Source organism: Poecilia mexicana, unplaced genomic scaffold (assembly GCF_051168715.1).
Source record: "Poecilia mexicana isolate PSO_F unplaced genomic scaffold, ASM5116871v1 scaffold_15, whole genome shotgun sequence".
In the NCBI taxonomy this organism is placed as follows: domain Eukaryota; kingdom Metazoa; phylum Chordata; class Actinopteri; order Cyprinodontiformes; family Poeciliidae; genus Poecilia; species Poecilia mexicana.
This window is the reverse complement of record NW_028263384.1, coordinates 24,743,875-24,765,815: the sequence shown is the minus strand read 5'-3', so window position 1 is coordinate 24,765,815 and position 21,941 is coordinate 24,743,875. Positions and strand designations below refer to the sequence as shown.

Sequence of the window (21,941 nt, the reverse complement as noted above, 5' to 3'; positions counted from 1 at the left end):
GAATTGTTTGTGTCAGTGCAACAGGTTAGGTCAGTGCATTTTAGGAATGCTGCAGTGCAAGAATCCTTTTTTTTTTTTTTTTTTTTTTTTGCTAGATTGCAAAACTTTATCACTCTGGGACTCTAGTTTTACCTTCACAGTTTGTCACGTCACACCCATAGATTTCAATGTGATACGTAATTATATAATTACATAATGATACAGGGAGTGAAATGTAAATTCAGTTTATTGAATTCTATTTTATATTTTTCCTGATAAGCAGGTCAATATTCAAATATTGCCACAGATTCATTTGTTTAGTTTTCCTGGCTGTAGATGTTAGTAGTGGTAAGACATTTTCCATTAAGAGTATTACTAAACATTTAGGTGTATTTGGTGTTTGAATTATTAAATGAAGCATTATAAGCTTCAAGTGTTCGCTGACTGTAGCTATTCGCGGACGGCTGTGGCTCCTAACCCCGGCGAATCTTCAGTGTCCATTTTATTCAAGGTGTTTGTCTAAATCTAATCTATCTGATCGGCTTCCATAAATTTGCTGTGCCTACAAGGTGCAAACAGAATCTCCTACGTCTCTTTTCAACAATGCCTTCCTTCTTTTCACTCTTTTTTTTATTAAACGACTAATATTGATCTCTTCAGATTCTCCCACCTGAGCGTTGGAGCTCTGCAGCTCCTCCTGAGTTACGTTAGGTCTCTGCTGCTGCTTCTCTAATTAAACCTTTTATTAGTTTAGATGGACGGCCATGTCCCAGTTGGACTTTTAGCTGTGCCATAAACTCCCCATTTACAGACTACATTTTTCTAATCGAAACATCTCATTTGCACTACTACTTACGCTAACAACTAAAGTACGCCACATTTTTCAAATTTTAACTGGTAAAAAATTCAAAAAAAAAAAACTTATATTGGTGTCATCTCCCTTCACACATATGTACTAGTTTGTGGTTGTCTGCGTGGTCATAACTAGAGATTCACAGATCTGATATTAATATCTATATCTGTTCCGATATTGAAAACAATTGTAGATCATACACTCGTTCTGTAAGGACAGATCTATTCAGTCTAATTCTATGTGATCTATTTGCACTTTTTGAACCATTCGAAAGAAGGTTTGCTGCAGTTTATTTTACATGGTTGACCAAGGTAGACAGCCAGTTGTTTTCGTCAGTTTCAGTCTTTACTATTTATTCCGAATTTCACTGACTGGACAAATTAAAGTTGTGTTGTTTTTAGATGTTTAACCACTGGTGCAGAGTGCAGAGTTATCAAGAACATTTGTAATTTAGTACGTTTATGTCTGTGTTTAGAAAAACGAAGGGCTTTAAGGCACGTTTTTCTGTATTGGATCAGCATTGGCTGATGCTAAACCTCAGATATTTATATCGGCGTGTCTTGTTGTAACGTGACCAAATGTGGAAAATTTCAAAAGACAGGAATAGTTCCACAAAGCTCTGTAGTCTAGATGAAAATATGAAAATCCTGGCAAGAGCGACAGCAATTTATGCGCTCCAAAGACAGAATCAAAGTTGAACGAAAGTATGAAACTGTTACCAATTTGTCTTAGCTCTCCTCAACTTCACATCTACTCAGCAGCACTTATCATCAGCGCTCCATTTTCTATTTCAGCCCGTCACGGCCAAGCGTTTCTCTGACGTGTTGCTTTGAAGTTGGATGAAGGGAAGGTGAGACATCATGCGCTCAGATGCCCCACAGACGCTGCGGTTTCAGGGAGTTTATCACCCAGACAGGGAGACGGCGTTCGCGTCCTGCCCCCTTTACATCCTCCACTGCGGCAGGAGGCTGAACGTGACAAACAGTCCTCAGCAGCTGCTCAGGGAGCCAGGCCTCGCAAATACCGCAGGCCTGATAATGACTTCCACGCCGTCGTGACAACTTGCACTTTTATGGGAAAGGCGAGGAAGGATGCTTCTGGCGCGCTCGCAGCACCGTAGGCTGGAACATTGTCTACAAACCAGACAATCAAAGAGAGGAGGGCAGGGAAGCATCTGTGGAATCTGTGACACCGACCTCGGCTGATTGATGATCACTGCCGAGGAGGAGAATGAATTTAGAAGTAAATTGCAGGAAAACCAAAGCTGTACCGCTCTCCAAATTCAACCACAACATCTGTAAGCGATGTGCTACAGTTGCGTTATCCATGCTCTTTCTTTATTTTCCCCATGCAGAAGGAGAAGCCACATGCCACCTCTGATCAATTCCCCACAGAGTGAGGCCAGATGAAGTTTTCCAATTAGGCCAGCCTTCGCTATTCTTAGTCTTCCTCACAATCACACATCATGCTATTTGTAATCGCTAAAGCCTTTTGCTTTCAAGGCACCAGAAAAGCAGCTGCCTTTGATCTTCTTCCAATAGTGGCAGCCTAGAAATATCTCCTAAATAAAGGGCCTATAAATACACGATTACACAACGAAGGTTTCTAAAAATCTGGCTGTAAAAGAAGAAAATATAAATCAGTTATGTTCCACCTTGATAAAAAAAAGAAAGGACAGCAGCGCAGAGAAGATGACACCCACACTTGAGTATATTATGCAGCCTGAAAGCTGAGCCTCGGTTCTGTGCTAACTGCAGCACCGATGGGATGTCAGAGTCCACTTCCAAGCAAAGGAGCTCCAAAATAGACAGGAGATACTGTGAGATACTGGGAGGATAGGCCTACTTTGGGAAAGTTTTATTTTGGCTCACAGGAGGAAGTTACATAACCAAGAAAATATAACTCACTCTTCTGGAATCGATGGAAAGTGTAAGGAAAATGCTCCGTATTCAGCCAGGAGAAACAATGAGGACACGCCATTAAATTTTCAGTTCTTTATTAGGAAATATTAACATATTGGTGGGTAATTCCATGTTTTTATCTATGGAAATTAATTGATTGTTGTTAAACAACAAAAAATTAAGCTTGTTTTAGTCACATGTCAACAGAAATGAGCAGAAATAGGAGAAAAGTAAGGCCTACCCCATAAACTAGCACTACCTACTTTAGCTGAGAGATCTTTGACTATAACCATCTGGTTTCTTACCCAACTTCGTTGTAGTCACGATCTGTGCTTTGATTTCCCATGTCTTAGTTTGCAGCCAGAGTACAATTCATGCTGGATTCTTTGACAGAGAGCTTCTGCTACAAATCATGACACTTCCACCTCTGTGCTTCACAGTTATTTTCCTGGAACGTAATATTTATTTCCTGTCAGACATCTCTTCTATTCTGGTGTTTAGACTCATATTTCCAAATAATATTATAGCAGACATCCTGGTCTTTCTCTGTGGTATCTCTGACAAATGTTAGTGTGGCTTTCATCTTTTTCCAGAAGACAAACACTTCCTCTTTCTTTCTCTGATTGCATAGATATGAACTTTCATATCAACAGTAGCACAAGGTTGCTGTAGGCCATGCAATGACATATTAGCATTTTTGAAGTTTTCTTTTATCATCTTGCGAGGGAAACCTTGCTTGCATCATTAGATGTGGGCATGTCAGTGGTTGTTTTTATGCAGAGTTGAGTAGTAGTTAGTTACATTTACTCTAATTACATTTTGGGGTGAAACATTTACTTTTAAGAGTGTTTTTACTACGCTGTACATTTTACTTCTACTTGAGTAATTTGTGACTAACTTCACTAATTGAAGAACAAACTTGTTTTAACCTTAAAGTCACCAGACAAGTTTCATAAGTTTTAGATTGAACGAATTTTATTTGATTTTGAAAAACAACAAAAAGGCCTGATTATGTCATTTTTAAATATTAAACGATTTATGTTCCAATTAGCTACTGCGTACTTGAGTAGCCTTTTCACCAAAAGCTTTTTCTTAAATCTTACTTGAGTACAATGGGTGCTCTACCCACGTCTTTCTTTATGTCCTCCATTTGTAAAATTGTTTACATTCAGTAGTTACTCATTTCAGATTATTTTGCGATCTCTTTAAATCTCTAACCAGTCTCATAAACTGCTATGGTCTTCTTCCTGAAGGCTTCAGATGGCTTTTATCGATTTTACTGTGGTGTTTACTTTCATTTACTTTCACTTTAGAAGTCAGGAGAACAGCAAATTCACTATCTAAATATTTTAAACCTTCAAAAGTGCTGCCTCTGGTGTGATTTTCTGATCTGTCTTCTATTGCATTTTACTGAAAGAATTAGTTTAAGCTGTTTATTTACATTAATGAGAAAGGTCAAGAGACGTCTAAATGTGTCAAAGACACAGGGTGGCGCATCATGCTGGTGGTGTTTTTTGTTTTGCACATGGCTGGTGAAGCATTTGTTTAACATACAAACACACATAAAGTCCCCTTGAAGCCTGCAAGAGCAAACCAGGTGCAGAGGGAGCACTGCAGTCTTACTGCAGGAGTGGATGTGGGCGACGCCGCTGGCCTGCTGGAAACTATAAATGTGTTTGTGTGCATGAGGCGTTATGCAGCAGAGTCACATTTTCACCATACTCTCTGAGCCAGTCACACAGCCAGCGCAGCATTCTGAACACAACAGCTGTGACTCAGGATTCAAACCTCCTTTTAAGGGCAACAACTAGAGAGAGAGAAGTGATAATGCAGCAGATGATTTGAACCGGGAGGTTGTTTACATCAACGCCTGGTTGTGACTGAAAATATCTGGGGATTTTCCGCCGGACGGGAAGCTATGACGACAGCTAGCTGTACGTGAAAGCTTACTTCAGCTCAAACCTCAGTGCTTTCTGTTCCTGGTTGTCAAACTGAGTCGACACAGCAGCAAGCCACTGAAACTACCTTCTGTTTAAAAATGGAAGTGAAAACAATGATGTTCATTTACATTTTTTTTTCTCTTTCTGCGGGGATTTTCCCCCCCCCTCGCCTCCCCTCGGTGCTGCACCTTTTACCGAGTCGTCTGTCCCCGGCAGAGGCGGGCAGATTAAAAGGATGTGTTACCATCTTGTTTTTTTTTTTTTTCTTCTAAATGGATACACATGTGGCACATCTGGGTCCAGGCCTGACTCATTACTCTCCTTCTTTATGCTCGGTTCTCTGCAGCCATGGCAACTGCTGCATGTTTGGCAGAAAGCTTTTGAAGGCAGTGGAAAAAGAGAGCGATAGAGAGGAGGGAGGGGGGGAGAAAGAGAGGGAGAGCTCTCAGTAGTTGGCCTACATCCAGTGTAATCATGCCATGGAGCTGAAATGAGGCCTTTGGCAGCACACCAGGATTCTGAGAACAAAGATGTGAGCTTCTAATGTTGGCGGTGGGGCCTGCTTGGCATCCTTTGCCATTTCCCAGCAGCCCTTGCCTTGGCCGGCTGCCAGCCACCACCCCCCTCCTTCCCTGCTGGGACTGCAAAGAGGATCAGAATAAAGAGAGAGACTTGTTTTTCACTCGCCTCTTGCTCTGGCCAATGACATCACCTCTGCAGCCTCCAGCCCCCAGATTCCAGCCGCCCAGCACATTTTTCCCCTCTTGCCGTCCACCCTCCATCTTATTTCAAATCCACCATTTCAGACTTTTATTAAAACTGACTCCTCAAATTACGCTCTTTGCTGTTGCAACACTGTCCATATGCTGCGCATGATTTCTGCTGTCACAGTGTGAAATTGATCAGAAAATCAATAAAAAGTATCCAGACTATACACTGACAACAAGACGGAAGAAAGCTCATTATGTTTCCTATCTCCTCAAATTAAAATCAGTACTCTAATCCTTCCAGTGCGAGAGAGCAGCTAAAAATAGCACCGCAACCAGGATATATACGGCAGCTAGTCTAGTCGATAATCACCATGGCTAATGCTAACACACAAAGCGATGTGAATTAAGCAAACATTTTACTGCAATATAGCTACCTCATGCCCATAATTAAGCTATACTTTCCTCAGGGCCAATGTAAGGTATGGTAGAGGGTCTGTGATGCTGTGGTGACCATGGCCCCCTCTCTCGGGGATACCACTGTGCTTTGTTGCCAAAGCAACAACAAAAAAATTCCTTGTTGCATATCGAAACTGTGTGACGTAAGACAACTATTTCCTCTACTCGATATACATTTATTAACTTTTGCCACACATCATGTTCGCTGTGAAGCATGGTGGAGGATGTGTGATGCTGCGTATTTAGAGTGCATATTCTCAGGGAAATGTCAGTATTAGAAAGTGCGATGTGTACTTTTGTCCTGTTCTAGCCTCCCTCCAGGTTGGCACAGACTGTTACAGTTTAATCTGCTTACCTCAGCAGTTAATGTGGAAAAAAAAAAAAAGGTTAAATAACGCACATGTTGGCTGGGTCAAACGAAGAAACCAACATGCAAACAAAAAATAAAAATCTAGACCTGAGCTGAAGTGGAAAACTTCACAAAGAATTTACAATGCTTTCCCAGTGCGGTATAACATTTCAGAAAGTGTTAAGACAAAAATAACGTCATCTCATCCTGCCCGCGGTGCTGTTGTCACATGCTGGGTATTCCCCTGGCCATCACCTACCGCTCAGTCTTTATTTAGCTCCCACATGTCTCGATAGACAGTCAGAAAACGAAGCTAGAGAATGAATTATACAGCCGCTCCATCTGGTTTAGTGGAGGCTCACATCAGATGGTCACCAGTCGGGTCGCACTGTTCTGGTCCTACTGTATACACGGTTTACATCGCCATTCAGGGCCATCTGGTCATGTTTGGCTTCCTCCCAGACCTTTGCTGCCTCTGTGATTTACAGCAACATTCTTCTTCTTTTTTTTTTTTATGATAGTAATAATAAAAAAAATCAGGTCATTTAGATTTAAATGAATCCCCGCATGCCTCTGTCTTGCATAATAGCTGCTTGGCCCTGCAGCTATTTGCTTACACAAACGTCAACCGAGTGGAAAAGCAAAAAGGATCAAAGCGTTAGGCAACTGTTTTCCACCAGTCTTAAGGAAAGACTTTTGTTTATTTTGTCCCTCGCAACAGCCATTTCCCAACCGCGCCGTAAAGGCCCAGCACCACATTCCTTTGTTGTTCACCCAGCGAGGACAGGGAGTTGAGAGAAAGCGGAGATGGAAACATAGCAGTTTACAATTAAACTAAAACTTGTGACAGTTGTGTACAGGGGAATATAACTTCCCCGTGCTCGGCGCAGATAGATCGGGAGCAGAAGTGTCTTACTTTGTTTACGGAAAGCCTTTGAAGAAGGGCCCCATGCCACAGTGCATGATCATGGCCGCAGACAGGGAGCCAAATGGCCTCATGTTCTGTGTAGATGGGCGAGGCGGATGAGGGTACGTGACTAAACATCTTGCTTCCTCTTTCCAACGTCACATGGACTTGCACAAACATATCCTGCTTTGTGTCTGCAGGTTTCAGACGCATTGCCTCACCCAAAGCCCGAGGCTAAGCTGCAATGAGCTGGAATGAGCCCAGATGAGAGACGGAGAGCGAGAAAGAGAGAGAGAGCGAGAAAGAGAGGGAGAGGAATCTGAACTGCTGGGACACTCCTCCGGTTCAAACCTACACTTTTACTTCAGGGGATTTTGGCTGGGGTTTTGGTGTCTAACTTGTTTCATGTGACATTTTTCCCCTCCTTTATGTAAAACAGCACAACTGTGAAGCAATTCATCTAAACAAACCTTTCAGGCACATAAATTTGGGAGCAAAACTGACTTCTGCTTTAACAAAAACAATAACAGAAGCAATAGATTATGAATTTCTTGTCTAAATATGAGTCACCTTTGGATTGGGAAGACTGCAAAAAATACCAATTAAGAAAATTTGAGGCTAAAGGTCACAGGCAGTTAACATCTTACCAGCAGTAGGTAATCCTACTGGCATTTTAATTTAGCATAAATACGAATTAATTGGTCTGGGGAAACTTAGCTTTAAAACATCCCCAGTCATAATCAGAACATGGTTATTAAAAAAAATATCTCTTTTACTAACTGTACTTATGGGCTAAATAAAAAAAAGCCTCTTCTTGGATTCAAAACAAAGAAAAAAAATTTTTTTTACATTATGAAATTTAAGATGATTTTAAATACATGAAGATTTTTATATTTGTGAAAATTGAAGAAAAGAAAGTGCATAGTTTTTATTATTTTGTTCCATTAATGCCACTCTATTGTGGGTTTTATTGCATGAAAACCCATAAAAACAGCTAAAATTTTGTTACCTTTATGTATTTATATCTATACATGTTGGGTTTAGTGAGTTTTTTCGTTGTTTTTTTTTTTTTTTGGTTCTAGTTGCTGGATTTGCGATTATGCTACAATCTCCGTTCTGCCCCAACTTCAGCTGTTTGGGGCAGAAGTTTCCAGAATCCTTGTTGATAAAATAAACACACCCAAACTTCTGTTTGTTATCTGTGATTTACTCCCTGTGAGGGCCGACAAAACAGCGCTGGATCATCTAAAGATGAATCAGCGTCTGCTTTTTTCAGAAAAAAAAAAACATGGGAAAATGAGCTTTTGACCATTTTAAGGGATGGATCGATATTCATTCCACCACTCAAAAGTGTAAAATGTTTATTAAAGGACATTTGATGAGTTTCACAACCCCAAAATAGAAAAATCCTGCCAGTTTATGTAACTTAGATTATGTTTTAGGTCTCACCCCTTTCACGTTTTACTGTAAATGAAGAAATATAAATTATTTCAGGATCTTAATTTTTTAAATAAGCTAGCTGTTCTCATTTATAATCTGCAGAAATGATCTTTGGATTCATCTCAAAGTTATTTTGGCGTTCTTCAGAGCAAAACTGTTTGTTTTAACATTCAACCAGCAGCAACAGCCTTTAATATCAGTAACATGTCTCACTGCCCAGGGTGCCATTCTGTCTGTGGGCGACAGAGGAATTAAAGGGGAAAATTATCTGTTGGGTATCAAATGATTTTTCCTGTTGCTTATTTTGGTGTACAGCCAAAATATATGGGGATCAAAGATAGCCATGCAACATAGCTGGACCATAAAGCTGACATAATTTGTATTGCTGCAAAGCTTTAGAGATATTTTTATTGTTTTCTTATGGAATCTGAACTGCATTTGATCATCTCTAGTTCAAAATATAAAATGTTACAAATCTGAACTGGATTGTTCCACACTGAAGAATGATTCTTTCAAGCACAATACACAAATTGAGATTTATGTAAGCTTTTATTATGAAACAACAACAAGAAAAGAAGCATTTTATTGTGTTTTTGGCACCTTACATTGAGCCCAGTATGAAATCCAGAATATATAGCCGTGCCCAACATGAATTAAGTTATTTTACGGTGGTTGTAGACTTTTTCTATAGCTGGTTTTAATTTGCGAAAAATAATTTCACTATACATTAATCCTAATATATGTGTGGTGGGGGCGGGGGGATGGGGGGCTTGCAGTTGCCCAGGGCAGCATTCATGCAAGGACTACCACTGCATGCAACTGCTTTGAACTTCCCATTAACTCCAAAAGACATATGCCAAGGTGGCTGCATGCTACAGGTAAGATATTAATTAGCTTACAATTTCCCTCGCTTCAAAAACTCTGAACTATCCCTTTAATATGTGGGCAGAGTGAGAGTATACTCATGCCGCAACCCCAGTCCATTCAGGTTTACAACACACTGGCTGGAAATCCCCACCTCATGACAAGAACTTCCTGGTTGCTGCCTAATGGAGGCGCTTTTTTTTTTTTTTCTTCCTTTTTTTATTATTAACACAAGGTTAGGTCAGTACTTTCTGCAAAAATGGGCGGTTAAAAACATATGGGTTGTAAAATCTTTCTAATAATTCTAATAATATGCCCTTTAAATTTTGCGCTACTGGAACAAAAACGTAGAGTGGAAAAAAAAAAGTGCACACGTTTTTTTTTCTCTTGCCATTGGATTACAGTAGCTCGGTTGTTTTTCTTAGGGTCGACCCACCTCATTCATTGCACAGCAGTTGTAGTAGCAGCTCATTGCGTAGAGGCGCTGTGCATTGAGAAAAACAAGCTGCAGCACTTTACAGCCTCCACCGGATAAAGCTCTGAATTCAGGACAAAGCGAATCCCTCTCTGGCATATTTTTAAACATCAAAAACAAGTGAGGGAAAAAATAGATTTTGTTTTTCCTGTACAGTTTCTTCCTATTTAGCAATAATTATAATAATAACCTGTGGGATTATTCCTCTACGAGTTGGAGGTAGTGAGTTTTTTTTTCTTTTTTTACTATTTATTTTTTTTGGCTGAGGCTCAAGTGATTAAATTAGAAATTAAAAAAGTGACAGAGGCTGCAGTAAAGTGGGGTAGAGGTGGGGTTGGGGGGTCTGTCGAAGAAATCAAGTCAATAGAAACTGAAGTGGAAGCAGGCGTTTAGCCGTGGTGACGTCGCTGCTCCACATTGAGCCAGTAGTAGAGAGTCAGTGGAGATAGATAGAGGAGCGCCGGAGTAAAGTACACACCGACATGAACTTCTCCCTCTAAAACTTCAGCCTTGTTGCTCTAAAAGCCGAAAGAGGACCAGCTTTTTTTCTTATATCTTTGTTTTTTTTTTTATTCGCCTCTTTATTTTTGAACGGGGAGCTCAGAGGAGAGGCACATTTTTGGGGGTTTATTTCTGTTTTTTTTTTCTTCTGGGAGTGCGTCGACGACGAGCAGCCATGTCGTCTGCGGCGGTCGCTGCTTCTTCCAGGAGGCAGTCGTGTTATTTATGCGACCTGCCCCGCATGCCTTGGGCCATGATCTGGGATTTTCCCGAGCCCGTCTGCAGGGGATGCGTCAACTACGAGGGAGCCGACCGCATCGAGTTTGTCATCGAGACGGCCCGCCAGCTGAAGCGGGCTCACGGCTTCCAGGAGGGGAGGTCTCCCGGGCCGGGGAAGGCGCAGCTCTCCGGGAAGGAGATCCAGGCGATCAACCACCCATCAGCGGGGGACACCGGTTCGCGGCCGCCGCAGCCCCTGGACCGCTACCCGCTGTCCTCCGACCGACCGCCCAGGCTGGGGCCAGAGTACCAGTCTGGCCGGCAGGCGAACGGCATTCCGGTCCCTAACGGATTTCCCAAGCCCGACGAGCCGCCGGAGCTGAACCGCCAGAGCCCCAACCCGCGCAGGAATAACGCTGTTCCGCCGAACCTAGTGCCTTTGGTGAACGGGGTGCACCCAGTCAACGGCAGACAGGGACAGATGGGGCTCACCTCCACGCTGGCGGGCGGTAGTCCCGCCGATCTGGGCAAGAGACCCGCGTCGGTGTCCAGCACCGAGCACGACAGAGAGGTGAAGGAGAAGCACAGACCGGACAGCCTAACGCAGGAGATGTCCGAGAGCCACAAGAGCCGAGAGCAGGACTGGGGCAAGGGGAAGACTGTGAGGGACCTGATGGCTCTGCACACCTTCGACAGCAGGTTCAAGAAGGAGCATGTGGCCATGGCACCAAGGATGAACTATGAGCCCTGCACCCCCCCATCCAAGTCAGGTAAAGCATTTCTCATTGCACAGAATTAGACTGGCTTGGTTATTATGGAAGACATGTGGTGGGTATAATGGAACGCTTTTGTTTTGTAGCTTGTGGTGCAGCACATTACAGCACATTTCTCCTTTACTAGACTGAATTCTTGGTGCAAGTCTGATCTGTGCAGCTCATTTGTTTTCTTTAACCCTTTCCCACCTCCAGACAGAGGAAAGCACCCCCGCTTGAAGAGAAAAGCATCACCAGAACCGGACGGAGAGAGCACAGCCCCCAAGCTCAATGGGGATGGACAGCAGTGGTTACCGCCGCCCGCCGAGGGACCCAAAATGCCTCCGGTTCCCCCGCCAGGCTTCACATCTCCCCCCTCCACAATATCCCCGCACCCCCGCACCACCCCACCTGAGGCCCAGAACGGCCAGTCCCCCATGGCGGCGCTCATCATGGCAGCAGACAACGCGGGTGGGAACAGCTCCCCCAAGGACGGTAACCAGGTCCACTCCACCACCCGGAGGAACAGCAGCAGCCCGCTGTCGCCGTCCTCCATGAACCAGAGGAGGCTGACGCAGAGAGAGGCGTCCGGTGCGGGCACCCCACAGGTGCCGGGCATGGACCAGGTGCACCCCCAAAGCATTCCAGACTCCTCGGTACCGGGCAGCATACCGCTGTGCTGCACGCTGTGCCACGAGCGTTTGGAGGACACACACTTTGTTCAGTGCCCGTCCGTGCCCTCTCACAAGTTCTGCTTCCCGTGCTCGAGGGAAAGCATTAAGCAGCAAGGTGCCACGGGTGAAGTGTACTGTCCAAGCGGAGAGAAATGTCCCCTGGTTGGCTCCAACGTACCGTGGGCTTTCATGCAGGGGGAAATCGCCACCATCCTTGCAGGAGATGTCAAAGTAAAAAAGGAGAGGGACCCTTGATTTTGTCTGAACACTTCTTCTGGGGAGGGGAGGCAAAAATCTGAGTATAAATATATAAATATCACATACATACCATTCAAAACAAACTAACAGACTTGTACATATTGGACCCAAGGGAAGAGTATACTTCGTAAACATGGTTGTATAATTTTTGATTTTTGAATACATTGTGTTTCTATATTTTTGAAGATAAAGGTATGTACTCATCATAATGAACTACGTTCCTCTTTGTTGATGTTTAACAAAAATTCTTGATGTACTTCTAGGTCTGGTGGCAGTTCCTGTTTAACGTAGAATGTGACTAATGCTACTCTACGAGCACTTGGCAAAACTAAAATGCTTTTAGCTGTACTTGTATGCACTTGTTTAAAAAAAAATTGCCAAATACAATTTCTCATCTTGTATGAACTGATTGTCTGAGCTTGCTTCATTTGCGTTATACACTGGGCTGTGGACAGAGAGGACGAGGAGACGGAGGGGGGGAGGACGGGTGGGTGGAGGTGGTGTTGGTGGTGGGGGGGGAGTCGGGACTCTCTGGGTCTGACGTGCAGGCTTGTTTTGGCGGCTCGACTTACGCTGCACAACATAAGTAGGCGTCGGTTGGATGACGGCTTCTCTGCACACATTGCTTTTCGTGATTCACGCAGACAAAAACAAGACGCATTGTCTTAAGTTTGCTCCAGTTTTTTTTTTTTTTTTTGATTGATTGCAGAGCACAGAAACAGGTGCCAAGTCATGTTCAGTCAGCTGGGATCTGTTGAGTCAGTAATGAGAAAGTGCATGACCGCCAACATAGCAGGGTAACTGTTGAGCACCAATTTTGGACGTTTGCTGAAAGATTCCTAGTGTGTAACTCATATTTTCAAGGAAGCACAACACCACTGCCTTCATGGGTGTATTTATTTAACGCAAAACAGTCAATGTGGATAGTTTCATTCACTAAAGTAAAAAGTCTACAATCATTGGAGCCGGTTTGGGTAGTTTTGCACGTCAGCAACGCTGAGTGTGATTTGTTTGGTGCATTGTGCAACTATGATTTATACTACCGCTGATAATGTTGCAACAAGATGCCAAACTCTAGGAACAGCATGCCTTTTTTTGAGTAAACAATAAACCACCACTGCTGCCTTAGATGCAAACCCCGCTCTGAATCTCTAAACACAAATCATTCTGCCGTGAAATGCAGATAAAAAGCGGCGGCTCTACATCTGCAGTGGCAAGCAGGCATTCAAACTCGTCTCTACAAGCAACGGCGGACATGCGGGGTGACAAAATGGAGCTTTTTTTTTTTTCTCCTCTTTGGTCTGGGGAAGCAGTCTTAGACAAAGCACTTCTGTGTAGCCAATGCTGAAATCATGGAGACTGATATCTAGCAGATAGCAGGACTCTGTAAAGGAGGCAGTTGCGTAATTATTACAACACGTAATCTTCTTCCTTATGTTTAGCCAAGTAGTTCCCTGATTTGCAGGACTAATATGCACGCATACCAACCTCTTTTGGGGGTTTTTTTGTGCTTAATTATTTTGGCTGCTATTAAATCGATGAAATCTGAAGATTTCCTGACATGCTTGTTCTGAAGGCTTCTCTGTAAGCTGCATGGTGTCCTGGTGAACTGCTTAATTCGTGGTGTGGACTGAAAACATAGCCTTTGCACCCCATTGTTTAGCCAACTTAGCAACTAGTGTCCTCTTAACTAGGGAGAGTTAAAGGCTGCCACAGATACACAAACAATTCAACTAGTTTTTTCTTAGTTGACATTTTCAAGGCAGTTGTTTGTTTATGCGTCTCTTTCCGTTCTATGGAAAGTTATCTTATCAGTTGGACTTTAAAACCAGGAACACAACCCACTTTGATAAGGGTGACACTTTACTGTGCCAATCTGCAAAGCACCACCCACTCCGTATACCACCTCACATGCTGTTACTGATTTGTGTGTTATCCTTTTTCTAAACTAGTTCGGAGTCTGACCTACCTGTTTGTCATTATATTGCGCCGGCCGGCCAAAGTCGACCGGCCGCTTCAGAGAAATAAAGCAGACGATAGCCAGGTGTGTTTATAACCTGGCTTAAAGTGTGACACAGTAAGATATGAGAGGCCCTTTCTGCCCGTAAAGATTTACGTCAGCAGGGCGAATACCTGTTTGCACAGCGGTGATTAAAATAGCCTGTGCTGTATCTAATACAGTAATAACGTGTCCCTGGAAGGAGGGGTGTCATAACACAAAGCTCCCGGGTTGCATAGCTACCAGTGCACAACAGATGCTCTGGCACAGACCGTCCATGCATATCCAGGAAGGAGCATTCAGGAGAGATTTCAGTAAACATCCAGTGTTTGAGGGAACCGGCTGCATTAAGTCCAGCTTTAATGTTGATATAACAAAGCATATCAAGTAAATCATTCCCCTTGTATCTGTTACTGTACAAGGACACATTTGTGGTTAATGGTTCACATTGTTTTGTTTCTTTTCTATATCCTTCAGGGATTTTTTTTTTTAATGTTTAAGCTGCTGCTGAAAGTAGCAAACTTTTTATGCGCTCCTGCACTAAAACCTTTTTACTATGTTACCGGGTGCAGCGTTTTGTTTCTATGCAGGAATAGAGCTGCATGTAGACGTCAGCTGCTGCCGTCACAACAGTGCAGTTAAACTTTATTGCATTTCCACACAACAGCTTACCACAAAAATATCTAAAGTGCTTGTTTGTGTTGCATTTGTGAGTAGGCACGGGTCGTTATTCACTGTAAACTGTGAGTAAGAACACAATATCAGGGTATCTACGCAAAAATTTAAAACAAAATTGTCCAGCTGCTCTATATAAAACATATATAAACATTATAATCTTAAAGAATTATTTCATAAATGGACTTAATAGTGGAAAAAAAAATCTAACTAAATGTAGTAAATTCAATGCTTTAATGGCTGATGGTCCTTTAGTTTCCATACAACGACTATTTGGTCATTGCCAAATATTTCCAAAGTGTTTCTACCAACACAGATTATTATATCGGACTTGCAACCGGAGAAAACTCTGGGATCTGACTGAAAGGACTTGCAACCATTATATCTGAATCCTTTAAAGCAGGAACTGTTGAATATCTTGGAAATATTTTGGTGATGATCACCATTCCTCCCAGTCCGTTCCAGAGCGTCTCGTTAAATGAATGAGTTTTAGGCCGCAGAAAAAGGAAGATGGAATAATTAAGAAGCTTTGAGGTGGTAAACAACCAATGCCTATTCATGAGAAGCCCTCAGTGGGTTTTGCATCCACTTTTCTTACTCCAGAGTGACTGGACACAAAAACAAAAACAGGATTTTAAGTTGCTTGAAACCCTTAATGCTTAAAACCTTGGTACATCGTGATACTGGTAACCTGTATAGTTATTTGCGAGCGGCTCTCACTGTGATTTATATTCCCTTTCATCTCGTATTTTCATCTGGTTAAAAGGATTTTCTACAATGATGAAACATTTTAGAGGTTTTGTAACAGCAACTGTTTAAAACCTTGGGATAGCTTGATCCCGGTAAGCAGCAAATGGCTATTTTGAGCGGTCCACAGCGTGATTTACATTGCCTTTGTCTTGTGTTTTCTCTGGAAATCCATTTCCCCTCTGCATTTTATTAAAAGGACTTTAAGCTGTAGGAACAATACAATAGAAAACTGTCGGTTTAGTGACCGTTTAAAATCTCAGTCTACTTTGATAACCCTATTCATGATGTTTCTTAACGTAATTTCTGGTAATTTCTCAGGTCTCCTGATGAAAGCACTTACAAATTTGCAACAAGAAACATTTCAATTTTCTTTCCTTATCTGAACAACAAGGCGAAGCAGAAGAACGTGTCTCTCCTTCTGAGACTCCCTCAAACCCCAGACGTTCTTGATCCGGCTGCTGCAACACAAACCCCACCAATCGATGGTCATAAAAAAAACAATCCCTCACGGACTGATTGATTCTCCTGACATAATCCTGTTAATCAAGCTAAGTGAAAGGCAATAGCCGATAGCTGAAGCAGAGCCTCTCCTAGTAATGGTTAACTCGTTAACTCAGCTTGTCGGCTGTTATGCGGTGTTACACAAAGATGTTGTCACATCTCAGAGGTCATAATTGTTGTTTGGAAAGCTCAAGGTACAGTTGTTGCCTCAGTTTTTCCCTACAGCTTCATCTCCCGTGTCTGCAAACACCAATCGTGTTTATCCCCTTTGTTAAAAAGCGGCCAACCGTAGCACTAATTCTGACAGCGTATTGGCAGAAAAAGTACGATAAATTTTAATCCTTATGTTACGTTTCAACGTGGACTATAGTGTGTGGGTGGGTGGAGGGGAACATGAAGCACTCGGTGCAGCCAGCTGTTTCACTAATGAATCTATGTTTAGCACAGTAAATCAAAAGGCCCGCTCGTGCTGCAGTAATCCCCCCCTGAAAGCGAGCAGATACGCGGACGCGCCAAAAGGAGTATCTGGTCCACATTTCTCCCATTTTAACCGATCCCACTCTGTTAATTTTAGACCGGTGGGGAGACAGAGGGAGGGGTGCAAGGTCACAGCAAATGTTTGTATCGAGGGCACACTCAGATCTGCCGCTCTTTTTCCTCCCCCCTTTCTTTTTCTTCCCTCCCTCTACTTTTTTCATCAATCAAAGCTGGAGTCAGAAGCTGAGGGCTCCTGCGAGACTGGTAATGACGGCTTCTCTCTTCGGCGAGATGGAGCTCCAACCGGCAATTAGGAGGAGCAGGGCTAAATCCGCAGGATGTGTAAAATTTCCCCTCAGATTCTTGGCTCAGTCCGTAAAGGAAGGGAGACGAGGGGGGTGGGGGGGGGTGAGGGGGGTTTACGTTCGCCTGGATGTTTACCACAAAGGCCTGCAGAGTTAGGATGATTACAGTGCTGAGTGCCAAATGTGTTTTAACTCTCAAACTCTTGTGTTTTCTCTGCTGTTTAACTGTTTTCCATTTAACAGAAGTGAATATAAACAAAATAGTTGTCTCTAAGCGTGCCTTGTTTACCATTTTTGGGATTCCCCCCCACACCTTCTTTAGTTCTTTCTGTGCGCCTTTTTATACACCAATGTGCCATTTTGAGATCCTAATATTTCATTTTTATTCCTTATGATCTAACTTGTGTGTCTGTCTCATCTTTCCTCCCCTTCCTCTTTCTCTTTGACTGGTTGTTACACTCAGCCTGTATTCCCTTCTTTCTGCTGTGAATCGAGTCTGTGAAATGGAAATCAGGACTGAGTCTCCCCCTCTTTCCAGACATCAGAACGAGCCTGTGCCTCCGATGTTTTTCTCAGATCTTGGAGTGCTGCCAAACCTTATAAGTGGAGCAGGGAGAGAGAGAGCGCGGAGGAAGAAGAGAGCGACAGAATATAGAGGAGGGAGAGGAGGCGTAGGACAAAAAAAGATGAAAGGAAAGAGGATGACAAATGAACGAGGGAAAGAGGCAGCGAGCATGGGACTGATCCAAAAGCATTCGGACCCTGTTTTTATCGTGTTATTGCCGAACCCAGCAAAATCGACACTTCTATTTTTTTTTTCCTTTTTTTTTCTGCTGAGCAACTACTCCTTGCTTCTGGCTCAAGATCAGCTGATAAGATGGCATGCTGCGACTGTGCCAAATACAAAATAGAAAGCAGCAGCGAGTGCAGTGCAGGAAAATGTGATGCACATATTCACTTTAACTAATGGCCTCTGCCGGTGCATGCCAGTCAGTGTAGTAGGAGTTATATTACCACTTCCAGCTAAAGTTAGACGGAGCTGTCAGAGCGAGATGTACTATAAGTGAGCAGCCAGCACAGATTTAATCCCGCCAGCAGGGCATATTCCTTAAAACGGAGTCAGACCCATTGAAAAACACTGGTAAATTCATCCTCACTGAACGCTAGGCTCAGACGTGTACAGTCCGCTGTCAGCTTTCTGCTTATTTTTTTTAATGTGTCATGTTGGAAAAAGCACGGCCGCCTGTCCCCGCGCCCCTCTGAGATGATTGTTTAGTCAGCTGAGAGTCTGGATTGGAGGAGATGAGATGTCCTGCGAGGGCCATCTGTGCAGCTGAATAATAGCTCAGAGCCTGAGTGTGCCTGTGTACACAATAACGAGATTAAGCAGAGCATTTCAAACAGACTTGGACAGAAACCAAGATAAAGCCGAGGTATGACTGTTTACAGGGACAGGATGCAGGAGAAATGCTCTAGCTGAATATCTGAATTGAAGCTAGCTGCTCTGCATCAGTGTGGGCTAATAAATGATTTCACTTCTGGGGCGTTTCAGTAGATATGTGGAGTTTTTGCATTTCTATACATGATTGGACACCATTCCAAAGGATCAGCTGCTGCCATCCAGATTTTTAGGGTTTATTGATTTGCAAAACAACAAATAGCACCTCGTTAAAACACCGGCATGGTCTGAAGGAGCATTCTAGAGTTTTTGCGTTAATAAGTGTTTAAAACCTTGGCATACCTCGATGAAAAATAAAACAAATGTCTATTAAATTGAGTATTTTTAATTCGTGCCAATCTTTTGCTTTCCACATTTGGTTTCCACAAACAGAAATATTTCCCAACAGCCGAATTCGCCTGTCTCGTAAGGGAGGAAAAAGTGTCCATAACTGTGCCGGACAAAATCTGGGTATATCTGGCATCTTTTCTGACCTCCTTTGAAAAAAACAAAACAAAACAAAACAAAAACACTTAATAGTAGAAACTGTCTAATGGTTAATCGAGTAATGCAGTTTATACATTTGGAGTAAATTTAGTGAATCAGGCCCATTTTTGCCTGTCCTTTTAAGGAGCTGTGAACAGCATGTACACAAGCATGATTGACAGCGCCAAGACCCTGCTCCTGGCTCTGATTGGTTGTTTCTGACTGCAGTTGGAGCACTGGGAGAAGGCAGAGGAGCTAGTTTTTTCCAAAGATTATCTGTGTCATACTATCCTATCAGAACACATAGTGACAATTTTAACAAATATGTGAAAATCATATATAGATATTTGAAAAGTTACATCCTGTAGCTTTAAAAACTTATGTCACTCCTGTTTTTACTCTGACATCTTCAGTTTGTAGGAATGCAGTAACATAAAACCTTGGACCTTCAGCAGCCCTCGCCTCTTCTCTAGAGATCCCATTTAAGAGGAACAAACTCAAATATTTTGACTTTTTTTTCTGCTTTGGGAATACCTTGTGTGTACAACATGCACAAATAAAGCCAAACAAACTTACTGTAGTTTTTCCCCCCCTCTCTGTCCGTTACATAACTGCGAGTGGGTAGCTATTTCTCCTCTCAGTGCTTAATGTTGTTGTCAATCAAAGCTTAGTGGCAGCCGCTGCTCAATCTCCACTCTGGAGCAGAATAAAGCTTTTATCGCCTTTGTTCAGCCTGGCGTGCCAGTCAAAAGAAAGAAGACCAAAAAAAAAAAAAGAAAAAGCTAGATTCTGCCGTTTTCACCTCCAACTCTCATTCCACCATCTCTCTCTGTTTCTCTTTGTTTTCTCGAAACAATATTCTCAGGATTGTCCCCCGACTGTGGCGCAACTTCGTACTTTCTGAGGCGTATGCGGACTCATTATCAACTTTAAATGAAGTGCGGTTAAGTGACAGGGTCCGGGTTGATCACATAATTTACACATGCAACATCTGTTACTAGTAAACCCCAAAAATGCTGACTATAAAAATTTGTTTTTTCCCGCCATCTTTTGGCTCTTTTGGCTCCCCCATGTCGCGACGTTTTGCGCCACTCTCTGCCAGCTACGGAGCATTTGAGCTGGAGTTGAGGAGCGAGAGGAGGTCGGGTCAGCAGAGGAGAGAGAACAAGCAGGGCCTCTGTTTGACAGGTGCGCTCTATTATTGGAGCCGGCGACTTCCAGGGTGTTACACAACTGCGTTGCTCTCACCGGTTTATTTAGACTGCCGGCAGAGCCTTCGGAGTATCTGATAACTCGGGCAGAGCGTGTCCCGACAGGTGTCGGAAGGGGATAATGGTACGCTAAATAAGAGAGCGGTTTTTATAGCTCAAGGTTGATGGATTGAAATCTGAGGTGCTTGGAGGCTGGAATTCCTGATTTTAATTTCCTGGTTCTGGCACCAACACAATCCGGGTTATTTGGATCCAGCAGGGGCACACTTGTATTTAGCCATCATGACATAAAGTATGCTAATGACAGGTTGCACTTGATATACTGTATACATGTCTGCTGCTCTGTAATGATATAATCACAGAGAAGAAAACAGCAGCTGCTCCCCTCCCTCGTCCTCCTCTTTGGCTGGAATGTGCAGGGGGAGAAAAATGATCCTATGTCATCCGGAGTGATGGAAGCTTCTCCGTTGAGCCAGAGGAAAATGTTCAGGGCTGGGAGCAAGAGCAGAGGAGGAGGGGGGAGAGCGGATATTTCTGGTTGAGTGTGAGTTTGAGTAAGTCTGGGCACAGAGCCAAGCATGCCGATGGAGGGGGAAGAGAAGAAGAGGGGGGACAGGCGGGGGAGAGACAGACAGAAAGTCTTTTGGGCTTGCGCACCCTCAGCCTCACTAGCACACAGCTGCTTCTGGAAAATTCTGCACCCTGCCCCAGTAAACCACCAGGCATGACATGAATAACAAGAATGGCCACGGCTTCAAACAGTGACTGCTTTTTGCTTTTTGACGTGGGTCTAGCAGACTGGTACAAATGCCCCGGCCTTGCACACAGTGGAAAAATCAACAATGAAGGGGACACTGGGCCACAATGTGGAAATGAAATCCTGGCTTTGGGAGGCTTTGTCTGGACAAGGACATAGTTGACCCTGAGGGCTTTGCAAAAGGCCATGCAACAAAATGCCAGCTGATATGTTTTGATGGGGGTTACTTGTTCACCAGCCAGTCACTAATTTGAGAGCAGAAACCCGCCAGATTGCTCTCAGTCAGCATAGAGTGCATAATTGTCAAGTAGAAGAAAAGGGAAATATGGTTGTAGATTTTATTTAGAATGTTAAAAGTCACATTTCTGCTGATATCCTCATAAAAAGCTGTGCAACAAATTGCCTTCAGAAGTCACTTAATCAGAACCAGGTCATGGATAAAGTTGTGTTGTTGTTTAAAGCAAGTTGGATGATGAATAAGAAAATAGTGAGTTTGAAAGTGTCTAAATGTTTAGAGCATTTTCCACATAATTTCTAAAGAAAAAGGCACCAAAATCTGCAGCCAGAGTTACAACTGAGTGGTTTAGATCTAGGAATATTGATGCATTGGAACCAGTCAAATATTGCAAGACATCTGACTGAGCCAACAGTGGTGGCTTTATAAATGCTCCATGTTGGCAGTCACCCAGGGCAGCATTATAAAGGGGTACCAGTTAAAAATATCTTTGTGTGTTGCATTTTGAACAAGTCTTCTGTTTTTTCCATGTCAAAGGTGAGTTATTTGCAAAATGTGCAGTATATTTTTAACGTTTTCATTAGTCAGGGATAGGCAAAGTCATCATTTATGCAAACACTGCTGCCTGCCATATGTCAAAACTTTTGTGAAAGAATTCAAAAGCTAGTTTACCTCCAAGTCAGCCAAGTAAAATAATTTAAAGCTGCAAATTTCACTTGACATTTCAAAAGAAACATTTGACATTTAGACAAATATTACTTTCAGAAATTTGTGTCAGTTTTACAGAACCATCATATCATTTCTACTTTTAAGATTTAAAATAAAGACA

At 42.9% G+C, this 21,941-nt stretch overlaps 1 protein-coding gene and 1 long non-coding RNA gene across 2 annotated transcripts; both read left to right on the top strand.

The window, feature by feature from the left end:
- Window positions 1–6,996: 6,996 nt before the first annotated feature.
- LOC148155370 (uncharacterized) lies at window positions 6,997–7,381 on the top strand. Its single transcript, XR_015765400.1, has 2 exons — window positions 6,997–7,217; window positions 7,296–7,381. It is a non-coding gene; the product is annotated as an uncharacterized LOC148155370 (long non-coding RNA).
- A 2,298-nt stretch (window positions 7,382–9,679) lies between these two features.
- Window positions 9,680–12,683, top strand: irf2bp2a (interferon regulatory factor 2 binding protein 2a). Its single transcript, XM_015012670.2, has 2 exons — window positions 9,680–11,364; window positions 11,563–12,683. Exons 1-2 carry the CDS (start codon window positions 10,551–10,553, stop codon window positions 12,273–12,275), a joined length of 1,527 nt encoding a protein of 508 aa, XP_014868156.2. The 5' UTR covers window positions 9,680–10,550; the 3' UTR covers window positions 12,276–12,683.
- Window positions 12,684–21,941: the final 9,258 nt, after the last annotated feature.

Excerpts from the sequence above, each read along its gene's own strand:
- irf2bp2a (XM_015012670.2), top strand. The coding sequence starts at position 10,551 with ATGTCGTCTGCGGCGGTCGCTGCTTCTTCCAGGAGGCAGTCGTGTTAT. Across the intron at positions 11,365-11,562 it reads CACCCCCCCATCCAAGTCAG|ACAGAGGAAAGCACCCCCGC; the intron begins GTAAAGCATTTC and ends TCCCACCTCCAG.